Source organism: Rhodamnia argentea, chromosome 9 (genome assembly GCF_020921035.1).
Source record: "Rhodamnia argentea isolate NSW1041297 chromosome 9, ASM2092103v1, whole genome shotgun sequence".
NCBI lineage: Eukaryota > Viridiplantae > Streptophyta > Magnoliopsida > Myrtales > Myrtaceae > Rhodamnia > Rhodamnia argentea.
The window spans coordinates 15,691,778-15,709,735 of NC_063158.1; the positions used below are offsets into that span (position 1 = coordinate 15,691,778).

Sequence of the window (17,958 nt, forward strand, 5' to 3'; positions counted from 1 at the left end):
GAATAGGAGCCTGAATTGGCTATATAGTCTCAAAAGAGGGTCTAGCTTCAAGGTCATTTTTGTCATTTTCCTTTTTAATTGTTCTTTCTTTTTCTTTTTCTGTTTTATGAAGAAAAAAAAAATAGGTCATCACCTTAAACTTTCCCATAGCCAACCAGACCATTGGAAGACCACCACTGTCACCATTGCCCTTCACCGGATCTCAGTCCCGCCTCACAGCGCAACAACCACCTTGAGACCCCATCCTATCTACTCCTTCCCTCTGTTGATCCCAACCCTAACGCCGTCGAAGTCGCACAGTTTCTCTCTCCTCACCCCCTCCTCTCTCGGCTGGTCGGTGATAGGGCTGCTCCTCTTGCCTATAGCTGCCGCCCCACCTTTGGTCGGGCGTCGGCGATGCCGGGCGAGGGCCGATAACCCTCGCCCGGATCTGACCCTCGCTCGGATCTGGAAGAGTGGAACTCGAGGTTTCTCAAGGATGAGCTAGCATTCTTGGATGCTCCTATTGCTGTAAGGAGGTGGGAGGAGTACTGAAGGTTGTCTTTGCTGATGTTCCCATTCCGAGTCTCTCATCTGAAGCCATTGCTATGCGCACCACAGAGGAATCGATCGTTTGCCCAAGAAATCACCCTATGGTTTCAGCAGTTGGCTGTGGGGATTTTCCTTTTAACTTTTTAACTTATTTTATTTTATTTTTTTAAACAGAAAAAGAGGAAAATCAAAAGGATAAATGACGAAATGCGGTTAAGATCAAGCCCTTTTATAAGATTACATGGCTACTTGAGGTCCTTATTTGAAACTATTGTGTCAATTCAAGCCCTTATTTAACATAATATCTACTTTATGCCCTTATTTGAGAAAATAACCGCACTTCGGGCCCTTATTTAAAATTTTCCTTGTAATTTAGATAGAGTATCTTTTTGCTTTTTGAGGTGTTAAGATACTGTAAAGAATATTAACTCTAGCCATGATAACTCGTCCTTTATTTATCCTCGTGAAACTTCGTAACCATGGGTTTCTTCTACAGTCCCCATAAAAAGACGAAGTGGCTCGAATCTCGTGTCTATTTGATCGTTAATTTCCCTAACCATTTATATTGTCCTCGCCCGTAGTAATTTACCTTGTACGTAGACATGACCAAAATTGAACCGGGGCCCGAAACCGACCAGTTGACCGGGCCCACGGTTCCGACCCGGTTCCAACCCGGTTTTTTTTTTTTTTTTAAAAAGGAGGAGGCCCTGGAAAAAAAATGTTGTTGGGCTTAGGAACTGGCGGTTCCGAACCGAAACCTGAACCGGCTCTTCAAGGGCCGGTTCTGTTTCCACCATTTTTAGGAATCGGAACCGGGCAAGTCTACTTGTACGTATCGTTCCGTTACTTTGCTTTACCGAACGTAATTTCCCCTTTTTCTCATTGCATATTATGTGGTCCTACGAAAATTGAAAATCCTACTAAGTTGATAGTAAGAAAAAGTTTATATGGTTGAGCATAGATTATTGCCTCCCTCATATCTTTTCTTTAACGTGGACGGCCGCCTCTCCTTTGGTAAACTGAAGCTGAGTAATGAATCATAATTTCCTTCAAGATACGTTTTTTTTTTTTTTTACCAATTGGTTTTGGTTGTTACAACTACGGCGTTATACAAAATAAAAAGGATCTCCCAATTTTAAGGGATCTCAATCATTTTTTTTTATTCATCTAAAAATCCTTAATAATTTGACCAGACAAAAAAATGTCCTTAATAAAAATATTATGCACGTGGACAAATGCGTATTTTGTCCCTCAGAATTTTTGCTATCAAAATTTAGAGTTTTTACACCACACACAAAAAAAAAAATCTTCTTCATTATATTTGCAAATATTGAAATATTCTCCCCTTTCCACATTTATTGGCAAATTGTTTCATGATGTGTTATTTTTTGTAATAACAGCTTGAAGTACCATAATTTCTTCTATGTTTTGAGGGAAAAATTTCAAATAAAGGCATGAAGTACCATCGTTTTTCTCAAATAAGGGCCTAGAGTTGACCCATTATTTCAAGGATTAATACCATAAAAACTCTCAAACTTGTACACATGTGACAAACTTATCTCAAACTGATACACTTGTGACAAATTTACCTTCGGTTAGCTTTCGTTAGATTTTTATCGTTAAATTACCGAGTTAGATAATACATGATAGTTGACGGGTATATTAATTCCGGATTTTTACTCTATGTTTGTCAAAAGTGTACCATTTTAGAATTTTCATGGTATTAATCCAATTTAACTTAAACTAACGGGGGATAAATTTATCATAGGTGCATTAATTTTTTATGGTGAAAAAATAATTTGAGGTAAATTTATCACATGTGTACCGGTTTGAATTTTTTTTATTGTAAAAAAAAAAAGTTTGGGGTAACTTTGTAGCATGTGTACCAGTTTAAAATTTTTCGTGGTTAAAGAAATAGTTTGGGGTAAAATTATCACAAGTATATACCATTTTCGAGTTTTTATTTGTATTAACCCTTATTTCAAAGAATGACCTGACTAATGACATTTCGTCATTTACTTTTTTGACTTTTTTTATTTTATTTTCTTTTCCCTCTTCCCTACTCGAGCCACTAGCAAGGTCATTGAACTCGGTTGAGGGTAGCGTTGGCCGGTTCGACGGAACCGCCGGTTCCAGTTCCAAAAAAAGGTGGAACCGCCGGTTCCGGTTCCAGTTCGGAACCGCCGGTTCCAAAGCCCAATTGCTCTTTTTATCAAACCTACTACCTTTTTTTAAAAAAAAAAATCGGGTTGGAACCGTGGGCCCGGTCAACGGGCCGGTTCCGGGCCCACGGGTCCATTTGGCATCCTCTAGTTGAGGGTGACTCTCCCTTGCCATACTTGGGCCGGGGAGCTAGAGCCGCCCTCGCTCGAGCCGGGCTGGAGAGAGTTGCCCTCATCGGATCTGGCGAGGGCAACCCTCACCCTCACCTGGGCTAGCAAGGTCAAGCAAAGGCGAGGATGCCCTCGCTCTACGCCGACGATGGCTAGGGGAGGGGAGAGAAAAAATAAAAATAATAAAGAAAAGAAAAAAAAAAGAAAAGAAAACAGGAAAAGGAAAAATGTTCAAAAAAGAAAAGGACAAAAATGCCTTTCGGCCATACCTTTCTTCAAAATAATTAAGTGCATTTATTTGAAATAAAATTCACTTTACACCCTTATTTGAAAAAAAAAGAGAGCCTGCTCTTGGGAATTTTTCTATGTTGTGATGATTCAAGTATTTTCATGATAAGTGAATTTGCTTATTCTTGCAAATGTCAATTTCTTGCAAACACACAGCGGGTGTACACATTTGCTACGTCATCACAAAATCTATAATCGTTTTATTTTTATCCAATAGGAACGAGGGGAGAAGAAGTTCATTTGTCTTGTAAACTGCGTAAATTGATCAGAAATTTAGTGAACAATAAGAGGGAACTATAATCATTAGCAACTTTCCCTTTTAACTATCCAAAATTGTTTTGTCATTATACGAAGCTTCTGGAGAAACCATGAATATCATTCGTAAAACGAGAATTATATAAAAACATATTTTAGTCCTTTTATTGCGTCATCAAAAGTTTTAAAAAAAAAAACAACATTGGCTCAAATGACAAAAAAAGAACCAAAAAAGCAATAGAACTTTATAATTTCTCCTGCGCCTCGGCCACAAATCCAGCCCCTCACCGCCCCCGCTCAACTGCTACTGCCGTCGCTCAGCTGCGGCTGCCGCCGTGTCCCCGTGATTTTCGCCTTCGCCCGTCGCCGCTGTCACGCAAGGAAGCCCCTGTTCTTTGCTCAGGACGCGAGGGGTTGTGAGTGCGACCAACATCGCCGGCCGGGACGGCAGAGGCCGCGGCTGACGCCGAGGTCGTGGCCTGAGATCGCCTGAAGCTAGCGACCTCCTCTCTGAGGTCGCGAGCCTCAAACCCGAGGTCAATGGCGACGTAGTGCGCCAGGTTCGACCTGACAGTCTCGATCGATCGAGAGAGAGAGAGAGAGAGAGTGAGAGATGGGCTGTGACGGGGCCGGTAGACCGACGAAGGGTGGGAGTGTCGTGCTGTGGCCGACGGTGACTGGGCTGCAGTGGCGTGGCAGCAACGGCGGATGACCGTGACAGTGACAGTGTCTTGCTCGTGAGAAGACGGAGGAGGGCAGTTCGGTAAAAACGGGGAAAAGGAAAAAGGAACAAAACAAGATAAAGAAATAAAATGTGGTTATATTCGGATGGATCCATCTTTTAAGAATGACAATATGACATTTCTAGAAATTTTTGTCGGAAAGTCATTTTCAAAAAGTCATTTTTTCAAGAAAAATGACAATATTTTCCGGTATTTGATCGAAATCTAAAAATGAATTGAAAAATTTTTTTCGCCTTTTTGTATAGACAATGAAATCTAATTTTCCTCTGTGCATTCATTTTCATTTTTTTAGTTTCATTTTATTCTTCTATCATTTCTTTACTTAATTTTTTTTTAAATTATATTTTATTTTTATTTCTTTTCTTTTCTTTCCCCTTTTTTTCCCTCCTTCCTCCGTTGCGACCGGCCGGCGATGGCCACATGTGAGCTCGAGGCTTGCTCAACAATGGCCATAGGTGGGAGCTTAAGCTCGTCAGGATCGGCCAAGCCTCAAGCAAGCTCAAGCTCAAGGTCATAGGCCTTAGGCTAGCTCGAAATTATTTGCCTCAGGCGAACTCAAGCTCGTCATGATTGGCCGAGCTTGAGGCTTAGCGGGCCGTGTCTGTGGCCGGTCACCAAGTTGTCGGCCATCGCCGAGATCCGACGAACTACAGAGGAAGAAAAAATGAAAAAGCAATAAACGGGAAAAAAAATAGAAAACTATTTTAGAATTGAAAAAAGTTATTAAAAAATTCGAAGCATGTAGATAGAGAGAAAATAGAGACGAGAGAGATTGGTCTCCACGGAGAATGATTTCATTTTTTTTTTTAAAGACATTTTCTCCATTGACGGAAAAATATTTTTCTAGACTTATTTATCTTCCGTGAACCGAACGCGAAAAATTAAAAAAATATTTTTTTGAAAGTTATATTCGCGAGATGAACATAGCCTAAATAGGTAAATTTTAAAGGGAAAAAACCATAAAAAAAAACCCTAAACTATGCCCGCTATGACATATTTATCCCAAAAAATTTTTTGTGACACAAAAAATCATAAACTTGTATGCATGTAACATATTTATCCCAAACTTGTGCTTGTGTGACACATTTATCCCAAACTTTTTGTTGTAACACTAAAAACTCTAAACTTATAGGCATGTGACACATTTATCCCAAATTTTGAGGTAAATGTGTCGCACGGATATAAGTTTAGGATTTTTGATGTCACAAAAAAATATTTTGGGGTAAATATGTCACACGGGTATAAGTTTATGATTTTCGATGTCATAAGAAAAAGTTTGAGGTAAATGTATCACACGAGTAAAAGTTTGGGATTTTTGGTGTCACAAAAAAAAATGGGATAAATGTGCCACGATTAGCATAATTCAGGGTTTTTGGTGATTTTTTCCCAATTTTAAACTGAAAAGTTACCCCACAAATTTCATAAATCAGCTAAAGAATAAGCTAACACTATGGTGAATGGACCAAACAAGGTTTTTTTTGGGTGGTGTGAATAATCGTCCCATCAATCTCATGGGAAAATAATTAATACTCGAACTAAATTTTTGGCGAGTGATCCAAATATGAAATTACTTATGCTCTATGTTAAAAGTAATCGCAATTTGTATATATATAAATCAGTTCAAGTGAGTCACGACTCAAAAGATTACCTTCAATTCGCAAGACTCATTTCGGTTGCAACTTTCAGTTCCACATTTCAAGAATCGTCCGGTCATGGCCAACACCTTCCTCCTCCTCCTCCTCCTCCGCTGCGTCCTCCTGACCACCGCCGCCACTTCGGCCTCTCCATCACCATCCTCGACCGTCCCCGACGCCGCAGCTCTGCCTGCGGACGGCACCTGCTGTATCCAGCAAGTCAGCAACATCCTCGACGCCTTGCTCAGCTCCGGCGACTTAGGCAACTGGGCCTCCATCCTCTCCGCCATCGACCCCTCGACCCTCCCCGTCTCGGCCACCCTCTTTGTCCCCGCCGTCGCCGCTCTCCCAAGGGACCCTCCCTCTCTCCTCTACCACGTCGTCCCCCAACACCTCGCCTCCTCGCAACTCAAGCTCTTCCGCGCGGGCTCTCGCCTGCCGACCCTCCTGCCCAACAACTCCATCCTCGTCACGGGCGGCTCCCCATCCAACTTCAGCCTCGACGGCCTCCCTCTCGTCGAGCCCGACCTCTTCTCCTCCGACGGCCTTGCCGTGCACGGCGTCGCTGGGGTCCTCAACTACACAGTCTACGGCAGCGCCGACAGGCTTCCTCCGCCGCCGCCGCAGCACGCGACAGGCGATGCTCCGTCTGCGGCGACATTCCTGCCACCGGCTCAGGGAATGACTGGCCGGCAAACGCCTCGCGCCGCATGCAGCACCAGGAGCACGGCGGCGGCTGTTACGTCGGTTCTTGGCTTGGCACTCTTGGGTTTTCAAAGATTGTGAGGGATTTCTGGGTCTCTTCGTTGATGGGTCTTGGATAGTTGCAGAGGCTTGAAGAGCAAACGATCCCCGGTCATTTTTGTTGTCCCTTTTCAGTTCTTGTCGAGCCATTGAAGCCATTCGAGCAAAACTTCGTTTTTCTTTCTGTAAATTTCTGAGATCGTACGAAGTCCATTTAGAAGTTGGGAGATGAACAAGGAGAGAAGCCCGTGCTCTGTCCGAGTTCGTTGGCGTGGTTGTAAATCAAGAAAAGGTGAGGAGATTGTAAATCTTCTTTCGTTAAAAAAGAAAGATTAGTTCCTTCTGGCGCTCTTGATGTTTGCGAGTGTCTATGGATTTCTGGTCTACATTTCCGTTTTTGTTCATTTTATCTTTTGGGAGAACGACACGAATGTGGGTCCATCGACTTTAGCTGAGCATGCCACCTGATCCCTCAACTTTTTAAATTGTTCGGTGTGATCCCTAGACTTTTAATGCATGTTCAATTGAGTCCCTGGATTATATAAAAAATGCTCGACGTTATCCCTGAACTTAAAAATAATGAAAGGATTTCGTGTGGATCATGAACTAAATTCAACATGCATACAAAGTCCAAAGACCACACTAAACAATTTAAAAAAGTCCAGGGACCATTTCGCATTTTGAGTTAAAAGTCCGTAGACCACATTAAATAAATTAAAAATTCGTGGACCACATTACATATTCGACCAAAATTCATGGACCGTTTGTGTCATTGCCCCTTTCATCTTTTCCGCCTCAACAGGGGTGAAATTTTTGTCAGTGAAGGCAAAAATGGTAAAACCCAGGTTTGATAACACGCGAATTAAATTGTTGGCAAGTGATTTAAACATGAAATTATTTGTACGTGGTGACACGAATACTGGAATCCATGCAGCGCGTCGATGAGTTACGTTACTCTGCGAATTTTCGGGCATCGCGGACGGCTCATCAGTCGTCCATTTGGAACCCTCCGAGACCCCAAAATGCGCCACCGCAAACTCTAACCTCGCCCGACCCCGCTGCACCGTTGTCCGAGCTCCTCTCTCTCTCTCTGTTCACTGGGTTGCTGTCTCCTCTCTCTGCAATCTCTCTATATGATCACAGACCTCCATGGACGACCTCGACTAGTCCTAATTTTTAACCTTTTTCGCCAACCAAGAGGAAATTTAGAAAAACTAAAGCAAAGACAGCTGCAATAAGTCACACATTTTGATGGAAACATGATTGCGTAATGAAGCTTGACGACGACCTTACAAACCAATGTTGCCTGGCCAAGAAATATTTCTACGAGCCGGACAGATGAGACAGAACTTGGAATGCTTACCAAACAACATCCGGCAATTCATGAATGAACTGTTGAACCAACACATGCAGAATACTTAGTTTTCTCTGATTGAGCTTGTAATGTTAGTATCGTAAATGGATTTAAACTTGCTGTTCATGTTGTCATGTTTCTACCCTTTCAAACATGTGTCCATACCACATTGCAACAGACATTCATATATATATGCAAAGCCAATCCTCAGATGTTAACTTACCATATTGCATCATGTTTCGCAGGTTATTTTGGGTTTCGGAATATTACCGCAAGTTGATAAACACATCATTATCATACACAACTAAGTAGACATGTTAACCCCACTCGACACGATTACAACACTGAAACACACATCTTTTTTTACACCTTTTGTTCCTGTCAAAGGTGCTTGTGGAGGTACAATGGACGCCATCAAAATGATTTCATAGCGGCGTACCATGTTTGGAGCTTCCTTCAGATTAAGCTCAGGTTGCTTTTCTTGAAACCGTGAAACAAAGGAAGGCTAAGCAGGAAAACAAGCAAAGTGTGTGCATGCTAGGCAGAAGACACAACGTAGGGAAAGAGGGCAATATGCACAACAGGCAAATATACCATAAACTTTCAGATGATGCAAATTAAATGGTCTACAAAAGTGCTTGTCAATTGGCATCCTACATTGATACTCAAGTCTAGGCAATGGCACTTGGAAAAACCGTGCACACCTCACATGTGCGGAGCGCTCCTATTATCCCTACTGCCCACTAAAAAGAATATACCTAGAGATAAGCATATGAGTAAAAAAAAAAGCCTAACATTAATGAGAAAGAATGGTTAGAACTCTACCTTTTGTCTCCCTTTTCCCTTATTTATTCACACACTCCCTTGCAATTTCCTAGATGAATGTCGTCAATGCCACTTCCTATCAGCGCTTATTGCGAAAAATCTTATTCCCTACTTCATTTCTTCTGCAATGGCCTCTCCCTAACAAGCCTCATAGGATCCGTCACGTTGTCAACAGGAAGAAAAACCTTCGTTAGCTGAATTCCTCTGCTCCTGTTTCACCAATGTACAACCAAAATTCTCTGCAACTACAACTCTGTGACTTAAAACCAAAATTGCGCTTATTGATGCCATCCAATGTCACCGAAAGATGCAGTTTCGTTGCACTTGTTATTCCAGTATTCTCCACATAGATGATCTGGGTCCAGAGCCTCAATACCCTGAGGAGTGTATTAAAATATGACCGCAAATTTAGCAATCATTATCACAATATTTAGCTAATGGCTCATATCCTATTTCCATTAAATCTACTAAAATATGGCTGACATACTCTATAAGAAGCCTATACATTATTTATGCTTCACATGTGGGGGGCGGATCAGTAAAGCTGAGTGCATGGTGCAATGGTGGTGGTGATTGTAGGTTTTATTTCTTTCCTACACATTAGATGATGATCCAATATGGGAAAACCTTTTCCCTATTCGATACATAAGCAGGAGCAGACCACCCAAGTCCAATATCGAAAGGAAAGTTGGTTTCCACCTCATGAAAACCCTTAGACTCAGATTGGAGAATTTTTTATCAGTCGTTTCTCCACAAATATCTCTCTGCATTTGAATAAGATGTTCAACATTACCTGTTAAAACTAGAGAGACCTTCCAGCAAGTACAACAAACTCCAAGAGTTCACAAATTAAATGTCTACAATTCATCCTCTAGCAAAAGTGACATAAAGATAAAAAGCATTTCATCATTCATTCTCGCACTTACCTATTTTCAATAAATCAAAAACTTCTAATTTTTTTCCCTTTTCAGGAGAAAACAGGAAGAATGATTCGCAGTGAAAACCCATGTAAACAGGTGTTTCCAGCTGCCCATGTTATGTCGGGCCAAAAATTTTTAAAAGCTGTTGCTCTAACTATGATAGAAATAAGCAGGTCAATAGGTCTTCCTGCGGGGTTATTTCATAGATGAGTAAATTAAGTGCTGTGAATATTGTCCTTATATATTCGACCATACGAACTAAAATGCTTATGACGCTCTTTGCCTTCCTTTTCATCATTATATCAGCATAAAAGAAATCGGATAGTTAGTATATATTGTATAAGAAAATAGTATTATTAACGAGTGCCTGAGGAATTGGTTAAAAGTCCTTGATAAGAAATATTTTGATTTTCCAAGTTATGGATCCAAAGAACATGAGGTATGCAATGCATTTGCAACTGCAACATTACTTTTTGCTTGATTAATAAGCATCCCAAGGGTAGTCAATATCCTAAGAGAAAAATGACTACTGACTAATGACATGACTAGAAAGAGAATTAAGCTACTGCTGTCACAAGTTAAACTTTGCCTATTTTAAGTACCATAAACTAAAGGCCCATAAATTACAGAAAATCCTAATCGGCAGATAGAGCCCAAGATACCAAATGTCAAGTGAACCACTTATGGAGTTGCAAGTCTTCCCACAGGAAAAACTGAATTGTTGGAAATTCCTCTCAGATTGTCTTACCTGGATGATATTTGGGGAAAGAAACCCAAACATTTCAAGGCCATTGACACTCTGCATGTGAAAAGGAGGAAGCTGTCCTTGCACCCCTAGGCTGCTCTGTCGAAGAATTTCTTGGTTTAGGTGTTGCACTACCAATTCCCAGCACTTCTGTGCTGAAGTATCAGCAAAGGTTACACTTGGACATTCTTCCATGGTGACCTGAAATTTAAAAAAAAAAAAAAAGACTGAGAAATACAGACATTTAATTAAAAGGAATGCAAAAATGCTTAGACCATGATATCAGTTGCTTTGTATTAAGGAGATGCTATTTCCTAACGTACAACAATGATCTGAGTAAACATGTGATTCATCAGGAAATATTTGCAAGTTTCATTTCTTATGAAAAAGTTCCTTAAGCCCCACTTGGGATGTCCAACAAATTACTCCTCTCAATGTTATTCTAGTAACTGATTTGATTTCCACTTAGAGCGACTTTAATGAGATATCTTAAAAAAGGGGCTGCCACTTGGAGAAAAAGCAAAAAACCACTTTCTTGCTTCAAGCAAAAAGTATTCTAATACATCATAAGTAGGGAAAGGGCCATTTTGACAGAAAATTTTCAGCCGCTAATTAAAGAACATTGTCATTATAAGCAAGAAAAGGTCCAAAACACATCTTCTACTATTATTTAGTAGGATATAGACAGACGAATTTCCAACAGGTGCATCTATGCTGTATTTTCCATCAATCATCCCATGCAGCAGATTGACAGTAGGTAAGGAACAAGTGGCAAAGGTAAAATTCTCCTTTCGAAAAGTTGAGGGAAAACAAACCTTAAAAATAGGGCCAAGTAGCCCTGCATCCACAACTTCTGATATATAGCCACAAATCTTCCCAGGGTTTAGCACACTGAAGAAATCAACCCGACTTTTATACCCTGCAAAAAAAGTCAGCAATTGAGGGTTATTAAAAATAAGTCATTTAGCCAAAATAAAATAAGTAGTCATGTTTTCTTGGAACTTTTCAAAATTGTAGTGTACCTTTGGGGAAAATGGCCCGTTTTGAGCACCAACATTTTCCAGCCATAATGGAACCGAAATGAATGGGCTCAACACAAGTTGTAAACTCCTTAATGAGATAATTAGAGCGCTTCACTCCAGAACTATCCACACGTTTAGTAGTGAGCAAATTGCTGGAGAGAACAGTAGGATGTTGATCGGGAAACAAAAGATCAACCCCAAATAATTTGCAATCACCATGTGAGCTCGTATTCCAATTATTCATGGCAGACATAGTAAGATCACTCTTAGAAATTGCACATTCCTTTGACGACTTGGAATCTCTAACAAGCTGCATATCCAATGATCTTTCGATTGAATGCGCGATGGCTTTTCTCTCCTCCCAACAAACCGATACACAAGTATCCTCCAAACTTCTGACACCCCCAGTGACTTCCAGAGTTTTGTTCTCTCCTTCATCAGGCTTCATGCCAATGTTCAAATCAATGCAGCAATTACATTTATCATCATCATTCCTTGAGAGAACTTTATTATAGTTATCACTATCTTCGCATTTCATGGGAGATGCTCTTACGTTCAGACTATCTTGCTGGGACTCCAATACTACTTTCATGGAACACTGTGAACTTTCCTTGGGTTCAGAGCTCTTAATTTCACTTACATGCCTATCGATACCCAGATTAGCTCCAGTACCAGTGACACAAACGCATTCATGGTCTTGTCCTGCCCATTCTACCATAGCATCTGATCCACCTTCCAAAGCTTCAACCAACCTTTTAAGTTCATAGATGGTATAACGGAGGAGGACAAACTTATCATCTCCTTCACAAGAGCATGAGAAATCTGCATGCCTGAGACACGCATATCGTTCAGGGGAGCACTTGCAGCTGATGGCAGATAAATGCAAGTCATAAAAACATGTAAAGCATTCTCTCTCATCATTCAAATCAAAGTCTGTCCCCATTTTTTGCAATTTCACACAATTTGGAAGGGACTTTACTCGTTCTTCCAGCATCTCCACTCTTGTCTGTGAAAAGAGAAAAACAAGGGAACCAAACAAGCACATGAGTATCGATCCACCTATAAGGACACATCCACATTTTAATCGAAGAATACAAGGTGGGATAAAGTATTGCAAAAACAGAAGAGGCTCTAAGCAGACAATCCAGAGAGAGAGTGTACCTTTATAGCTCTGGTAAGAACACCTTCTTTCCCACAAACAGCATTCCACTTCAAATTCGCTGTAGTCTCCTTTAAGACTGATCGTTCCCAAAGAGCTTGCACAGCTGCCTTAGCTGATCTAAACAGCAGTTTGTCATGAGATATTGATGTTTTCCTATGCTGTTTGCTATAAAGCTCCACTGCATTTTGTCCATGCCCTAACCAGTCAACGGGAGCAACATTCACTGCTTCCGCGCAGTTAAACCCACAATTAAACCCTGCATGGTAAGCTCTTGGAAAAGTAAGAACGAACTCCCCAGCTTGCTGGACAACACGATATACTGGTACCCCTTCATCCTTTAAAATGGACGGAGATAGCTGAGTGACCTGCATAGGCATAAGAATCAGAACATGCAATAAATAGGGTGAAAACCAATAAAAAAATACTATATACGTTCAGAAAAGCTTTCTGCACTACTTCTGTCAGTAGATGGAAGGTAACACAAAATGAGCAAGAGTATTTCAACGCTAGAAAGTGCTTAAACACATTCTTAAAAGAAGTAAAAAGATAAAAGCAAGAGATGACACTGTATGTTTTATTTGTGGCACATACAACCTATTGAACCACTACAATTGACAACAAATCAAATAGAAAAGAAAAGAACTGCTTACCAATTCATTCAGTAAATCTGGTTGCTCTTCAAACAAATCTGGTAGATGCCTTTTCATAGTTTTCTCCAGCATGGAAGCACTGCTTCCAGGTACTCCATACCATACTTTTGCATCGCCAAAGTGGAGGTAGTTAAGAGAATAGAGGTGGTGGTCTTCTACATGCTGTTCAGTAAAAAAATTAGGCAGAAAGAGATAGCAATGACACCACCAGATAGCAAGAACTGGGAAAAGGCAGCAATTATGCAGTAGTCATCCCTTAAAAAGAATAATTAAATGAAACAAGAAACAATAATTTATACAGGCCAGCCAGGATCAGGACAAGTATGAAACCATCAAATTCTGTAATTCCAGTACAGTAATCTAGTGCAAAAAGAAGGCTACCATATGAAACAAGAAAGAGTAATTTCTAGATATAAGCCACGATCGGAACAAGTATAAATCTGTCCACTCTGTATTCCACCATTTAAATAGCTAATGCAGAATAACTCTTAAAAGAAGCATTTCATGGCCGTATCAGTCTGTCTAAGATTATACATGCGATATGATCGTTCAATTGCTCGACAGAATGGTGAATCTCTGGTAAAATGAAGCCCTTCTCTCAAGAGACTTTCAAAAGTCCCACAAAAAGTTCCTCTTTTCAAACGACCGAAGCAGCTTCTTAAGTTTCTCACCAAAAGATTGGCAGTACACTTCAATATCAAAATATTTTACATAGTGAAGCCAGATATAATTGACAGAGAAAGCCTTATGAAAAAGTAATAAGGCCAAGGATGTACCAAGAGAACAATTACCAACATCTTCCCACTTAGAATGGTCATCAACATGGATACTCTTATGACATTGTACTTATTTATTAAAAGAGTCTTCCAACAAGAACAAGATCCAAGGATAAAAAACAACTTTTCTTTGAACTTTCTGCCAAATTTTTGGTAAAGTATTCCATCAGCCTACCCTATCTTAAAGTCAAATTTTTCAATAAAGCCACTTAAAGTTGATTGCTCATGTATTTAAACCAACTCAAATGAATTTTTTCGGTCTCATTTTATTCTCAATTTGGGTTCACACCAGCTTTTCCTCAAATAGATCCCAACCTTCAAAAACACTAATCAATTTGATAGACAATCATTTTATTTTCAGTAAGAATTGATCAACCAGACTCCACACATCGTCGAGTTTTAATTCCTAGATACAGCATTGTCCGGTTTCAGGATTTTATCAGTTTGTAAAAGAAAGTAAAAGTCACGTTCATGCTTCAATTTTCTAAAGAAAAGCAGGGACCTCTTAACGGGAGAAATATACAATGAAAACACCGACCAATTAATTCAACAAGCTCTGGGTGTAAATTCAATCATTACACCATAGAAGGATATGGATGACTTCACAAATATATGAGAAATGGATCTTTATGAGGCAGAAAAAAACTCCACCTCACTCTTCAGTAAAATAGTGTGGTGACCACTGAAATAGCTTTCTTGTAATGCTTCATCATAAAGATTCGACATTTCATGACGTGTGAAATTATGCTAGTTCATGGTTGCATAAATGTCAAAACCACTTCATAAAACAATTGCACTTTCCAAGGAAGTTTAACAATGTGGCACACAGCAGATAACAAGATAAAAACCAAAGAAGAAAGAAAAGATTATATACCACTGACCAATTGAAAATCTACAATTATCTCTCTACACAAGATTCTTAGATGGGGCATCAGGACATACCCAACAAAATGATGAAAAGCACATTCCAACATAGAGCCACGGCACTAAAACCCCTGATATGTCACTTTCCTCAAAAGATAGTACTGAGCCTGGCAAGCGTGGGAAGTTATTCAGGTTCCATCCTGACTTTACATAGTGATCTGAGCTGCCTCCATTCGCGGTGGAAGCCGCTTTGGGAAATCCACTTCCAAATGCACCCGCTTCTAAATCAGCCCCATAATATATCTGTGGCACAATAAATATAACACCATCATCAGCTCTTATCTCAAGAAAATCCATCATTAAGCCATAAAAGGAAGTGATGAAATCTCAATCCATACCTCAACCTCATCGGTTGGTTCCTCTACTATCCGCCAGTATTCACCCTCAATGTCCTCTATAGAGGGTTCCCACCTTTTGTTTGACTCAGTCAGGACATTAGTTCTTTGATCACTCTCAGCATCCTTAAATCCAAAATAACATTCTTTGAAGTCAGCAGCATGTTTTTCGAAATCTGCAAGTGTGAAATCAGGTCCAGTCTGGAAGCCAAACTTCTCATCACAGTCTGACGTAGAATTAGGTTCGAACTCAGAGTTGGCACACGCTTTGCCAGTCCCTCTTCTGGAATGCCTCTTCCTCTTCCTCTTCCGGCCTCTTTTCTTTCTCATGGGCTCCCTATTTTGGAGCAAGTCAATTTGCTGGATTCTAGTGGAGAATTTTGAATGTTCCCACATGTCTTTCTCTTTAAGACGGCAGGGGGGAATCCACGAAGCTGGTGGGACTATTCGGCATATGCCATATGATTCTGCTTGATGACGTATCTTTGATATGTATGCAAGTGTATCTTCAAATTCCTGATGATCATTTGTAAACAAAGTTTTTACGCTTTTAACAATGATAACAACATGGATAGACATGATAATCAGATGGCCAAGATAAATAAAGGGTTACCTCTGCAGTTGGGTAAAATACAGGAGCATCATCAATGATAGGTCGGCATGCTTCAGCAGGATCCCACCTCACTGACATCTGCAATAATTGTATTGCAGAATGGTCATGCAACCCCTTTTTATCTCAATAATCCAGAACTTAGAAGTAAAAATCGTTCATAGCCTCACTCATAGTAAATGGATTTGCTCCAAAATCCAAGACAAGATGACCTATTTGAAAATGACTGAATCTATAAATCTTTTTTATGCAGTTATGAATGTTCAATATTACTTATCATCACTGTAAGGTCTCAAATTGAAATTGTGATCTTCAAGACCATCACAGTAAAATATGTTCAGACTAAAAGGTCATATTTAATATGCTAAACAAGATGCATTGGCAGGTCGAAATTTATTGAAATGATCCAGGGGAAGATTTAGAGAACTCGAAGAAGAGATACTTAGAAGTTGATCGCAAACGTAGAGAAGCAACAAATAAACTGAGGAAGACAATCAAGAAACAAATCTAAAGAATCAACTAACAAAGACACTAACGAAAAAGTTGACACACTGTTGAATCCCGTGATAACATATATCGAATTTTGAGGGCTTCAAAAGTTAGGGTTATAAGGATATATTAAGAACCGCAAAATATATGATAGGGGTTAAATGGAAAAGATCAATTGTAAAGAAATGCTAAAATGGCTAATTTATCAGAAAGGACCACCAAAAATGAAATCTTGTTGTACAGTAAATGAATCACGAATAAACCCACTGACAATATTGTCAAATCTGACCTCTTTAGGATGAGATTCTGTTGCAGACTCGAACTGTGCCATTGGCTCACAACAACCCTAAATCTTCAACAACGTGCCGGCATGAAAGAACCTTTACCAAAAGAAACAGCGCAAACAATTTGTCTCAAAACTGTTCCTTCTCCGATTGACAAAAATCAGACCACAGAGGACACGAAACCCTAGAATCAAAACAGAATACAGGAGTCAGAACATTCCAAAATACAAAAAAAAAAAAAAATTAGCAAACAGACAATCAAATTCACAGACAACAAAAGGGGTGATTATTCTTAATAATACGAAGAGATACTGAACGTAAAGACGTTTGATTAGTTCCCAATTGAACTGGCAAACCCCAAACGAATTGAAATTCAGATGTTGACAAAAAGAAAAACCTAAACAGAACCTGAAATTGGCAGAAATTGGAGACAAGAACAACGGGCACAGATTGAACAATACAACGATGAGTACAAAAGATTTCATCAGTCAAATCGATACCACATAGAGCAAAGGGAGTACCTTCAAGAAAGGCGTGGATCCTAGGGAAGCACACAAACTTGTCGAGCCCTTGTCTTGTTATCTGCCCTTTATTTCTTCTTCTCTCCCCAATAAAATTGAAACTTTCAAATAAATAAACAAAAAACTGTCTGTGATCTTTTCTTTCCAAGTGGGTAATCCGGAAAAGGAAAGCAAAAGCAATAGCAGAACGAATTTTGGTAGGACAAGGACTCCTACCTCTAAACTGGGGAAGTTTTGAATCTTGGTTTTCTTCAGATTTTATCAGTTACGTTCTTTGAAGAGAGAGAGAGAGAGAGAGAGAGATAAAGTGCTTGAGTGAAGGGAAGGGAGGAGGAAGGAACCCGCCCAAACGCACGCAGTTTTAACGGAAATCTACGAAGAGACCAACCAACCAAAGTCAGAAGAGAGACCCCACCATCAAAGTTTCCCCGTCTGAACACAACACAAAACCTTAAACGACTTCCCTGTCATCTCTGCTCTTCGTTTTATCTAAAGTTTGGGCCAAGTCCACGCTGTTGTGCCCATGAAAAGTGGCTAGGACCAATTCCTCTGGTGGATCTTTGGAAATACTTACACTGTTAGTGTGGACGCTTATCTAGATAAAGACAAATTCCAAATATATCGAACATTACCATTCACGTCATTAAACATATTAAAAGTTATTTCGATGTATTCGAAAGGACGACGCTAAGGCAACGGCATCGTTAATCCCTGTGAATAAAGGGTCTCTTTGTGACCACGAATTACCTTTCCAATAAAACTGTGACCAGGTAGATAGACATGGAGCAAATTTGGAAAAGAATCTTGATACAA

At 40.0% G+C, this 17,958-nt stretch overlaps 2 protein-coding genes across 3 annotated transcripts; one reads left to right on the plus strand and one right to left on the minus strand.

Annotated features, from left to right (window-relative positions):
* The first annotated feature begins 5,796 nt into the window (after positions 1-5,796).
* Positions 5,797-6,927, plus strand: LOC115756037 (FAS1 domain-containing protein SELMODRAFT_448915-like). Its single transcript, XM_030695716.2, has one exon. It carries the CDS (start codon positions 5,863-5,865, stop codon positions 6,568-6,570), a length of 708 nt encoding a protein of 235 aa, XP_030551576.1. The 5' UTR covers positions 5,797-5,862; the 3' UTR covers positions 6,571-6,927.
* A 1,529-nt stretch (positions 6,928-8,456) lies between these two features.
* On the minus strand, positions 8,457-16,723 carry LOC115756027 (lysine-specific demethylase JMJ15-like). 2 transcript variants are annotated; one of them, XM_030695703.2, is made up of 11 exons: positions 16,630-16,723; positions 15,855-15,932; positions 15,245-15,757; positions 14,925-15,149; positions 13,207-13,368; positions 12,556-12,921; positions 12,128-12,400; positions 11,395-12,064; positions 11,188-11,291; positions 10,376-10,573; positions 8,457-9,084 (listed from the first exon to the last, which is right to left on the minus strand). In XM_030695703.2, the coding sequence occupies exons 1-11, from the start codon at positions 16,669-16,671 to the stop codon at positions 8,986-8,988; spliced, it is 2,730 nt and encodes a 909-aa protein (XP_030551563.1). In that variant the 5' UTR covers positions 16,672-16,723; the 3' UTR covers positions 8,457-8,985. The 2 variants fall into 2 exon arrangements, with proteins under 2 accessions (XP_030551563.1, XP_030551561.1); XM_030695701.2 differs by having other exon boundaries at positions 11,395-12,400.
* Between the last annotated feature and the right edge of the window lie 1,235 nt (positions 16,724-17,958).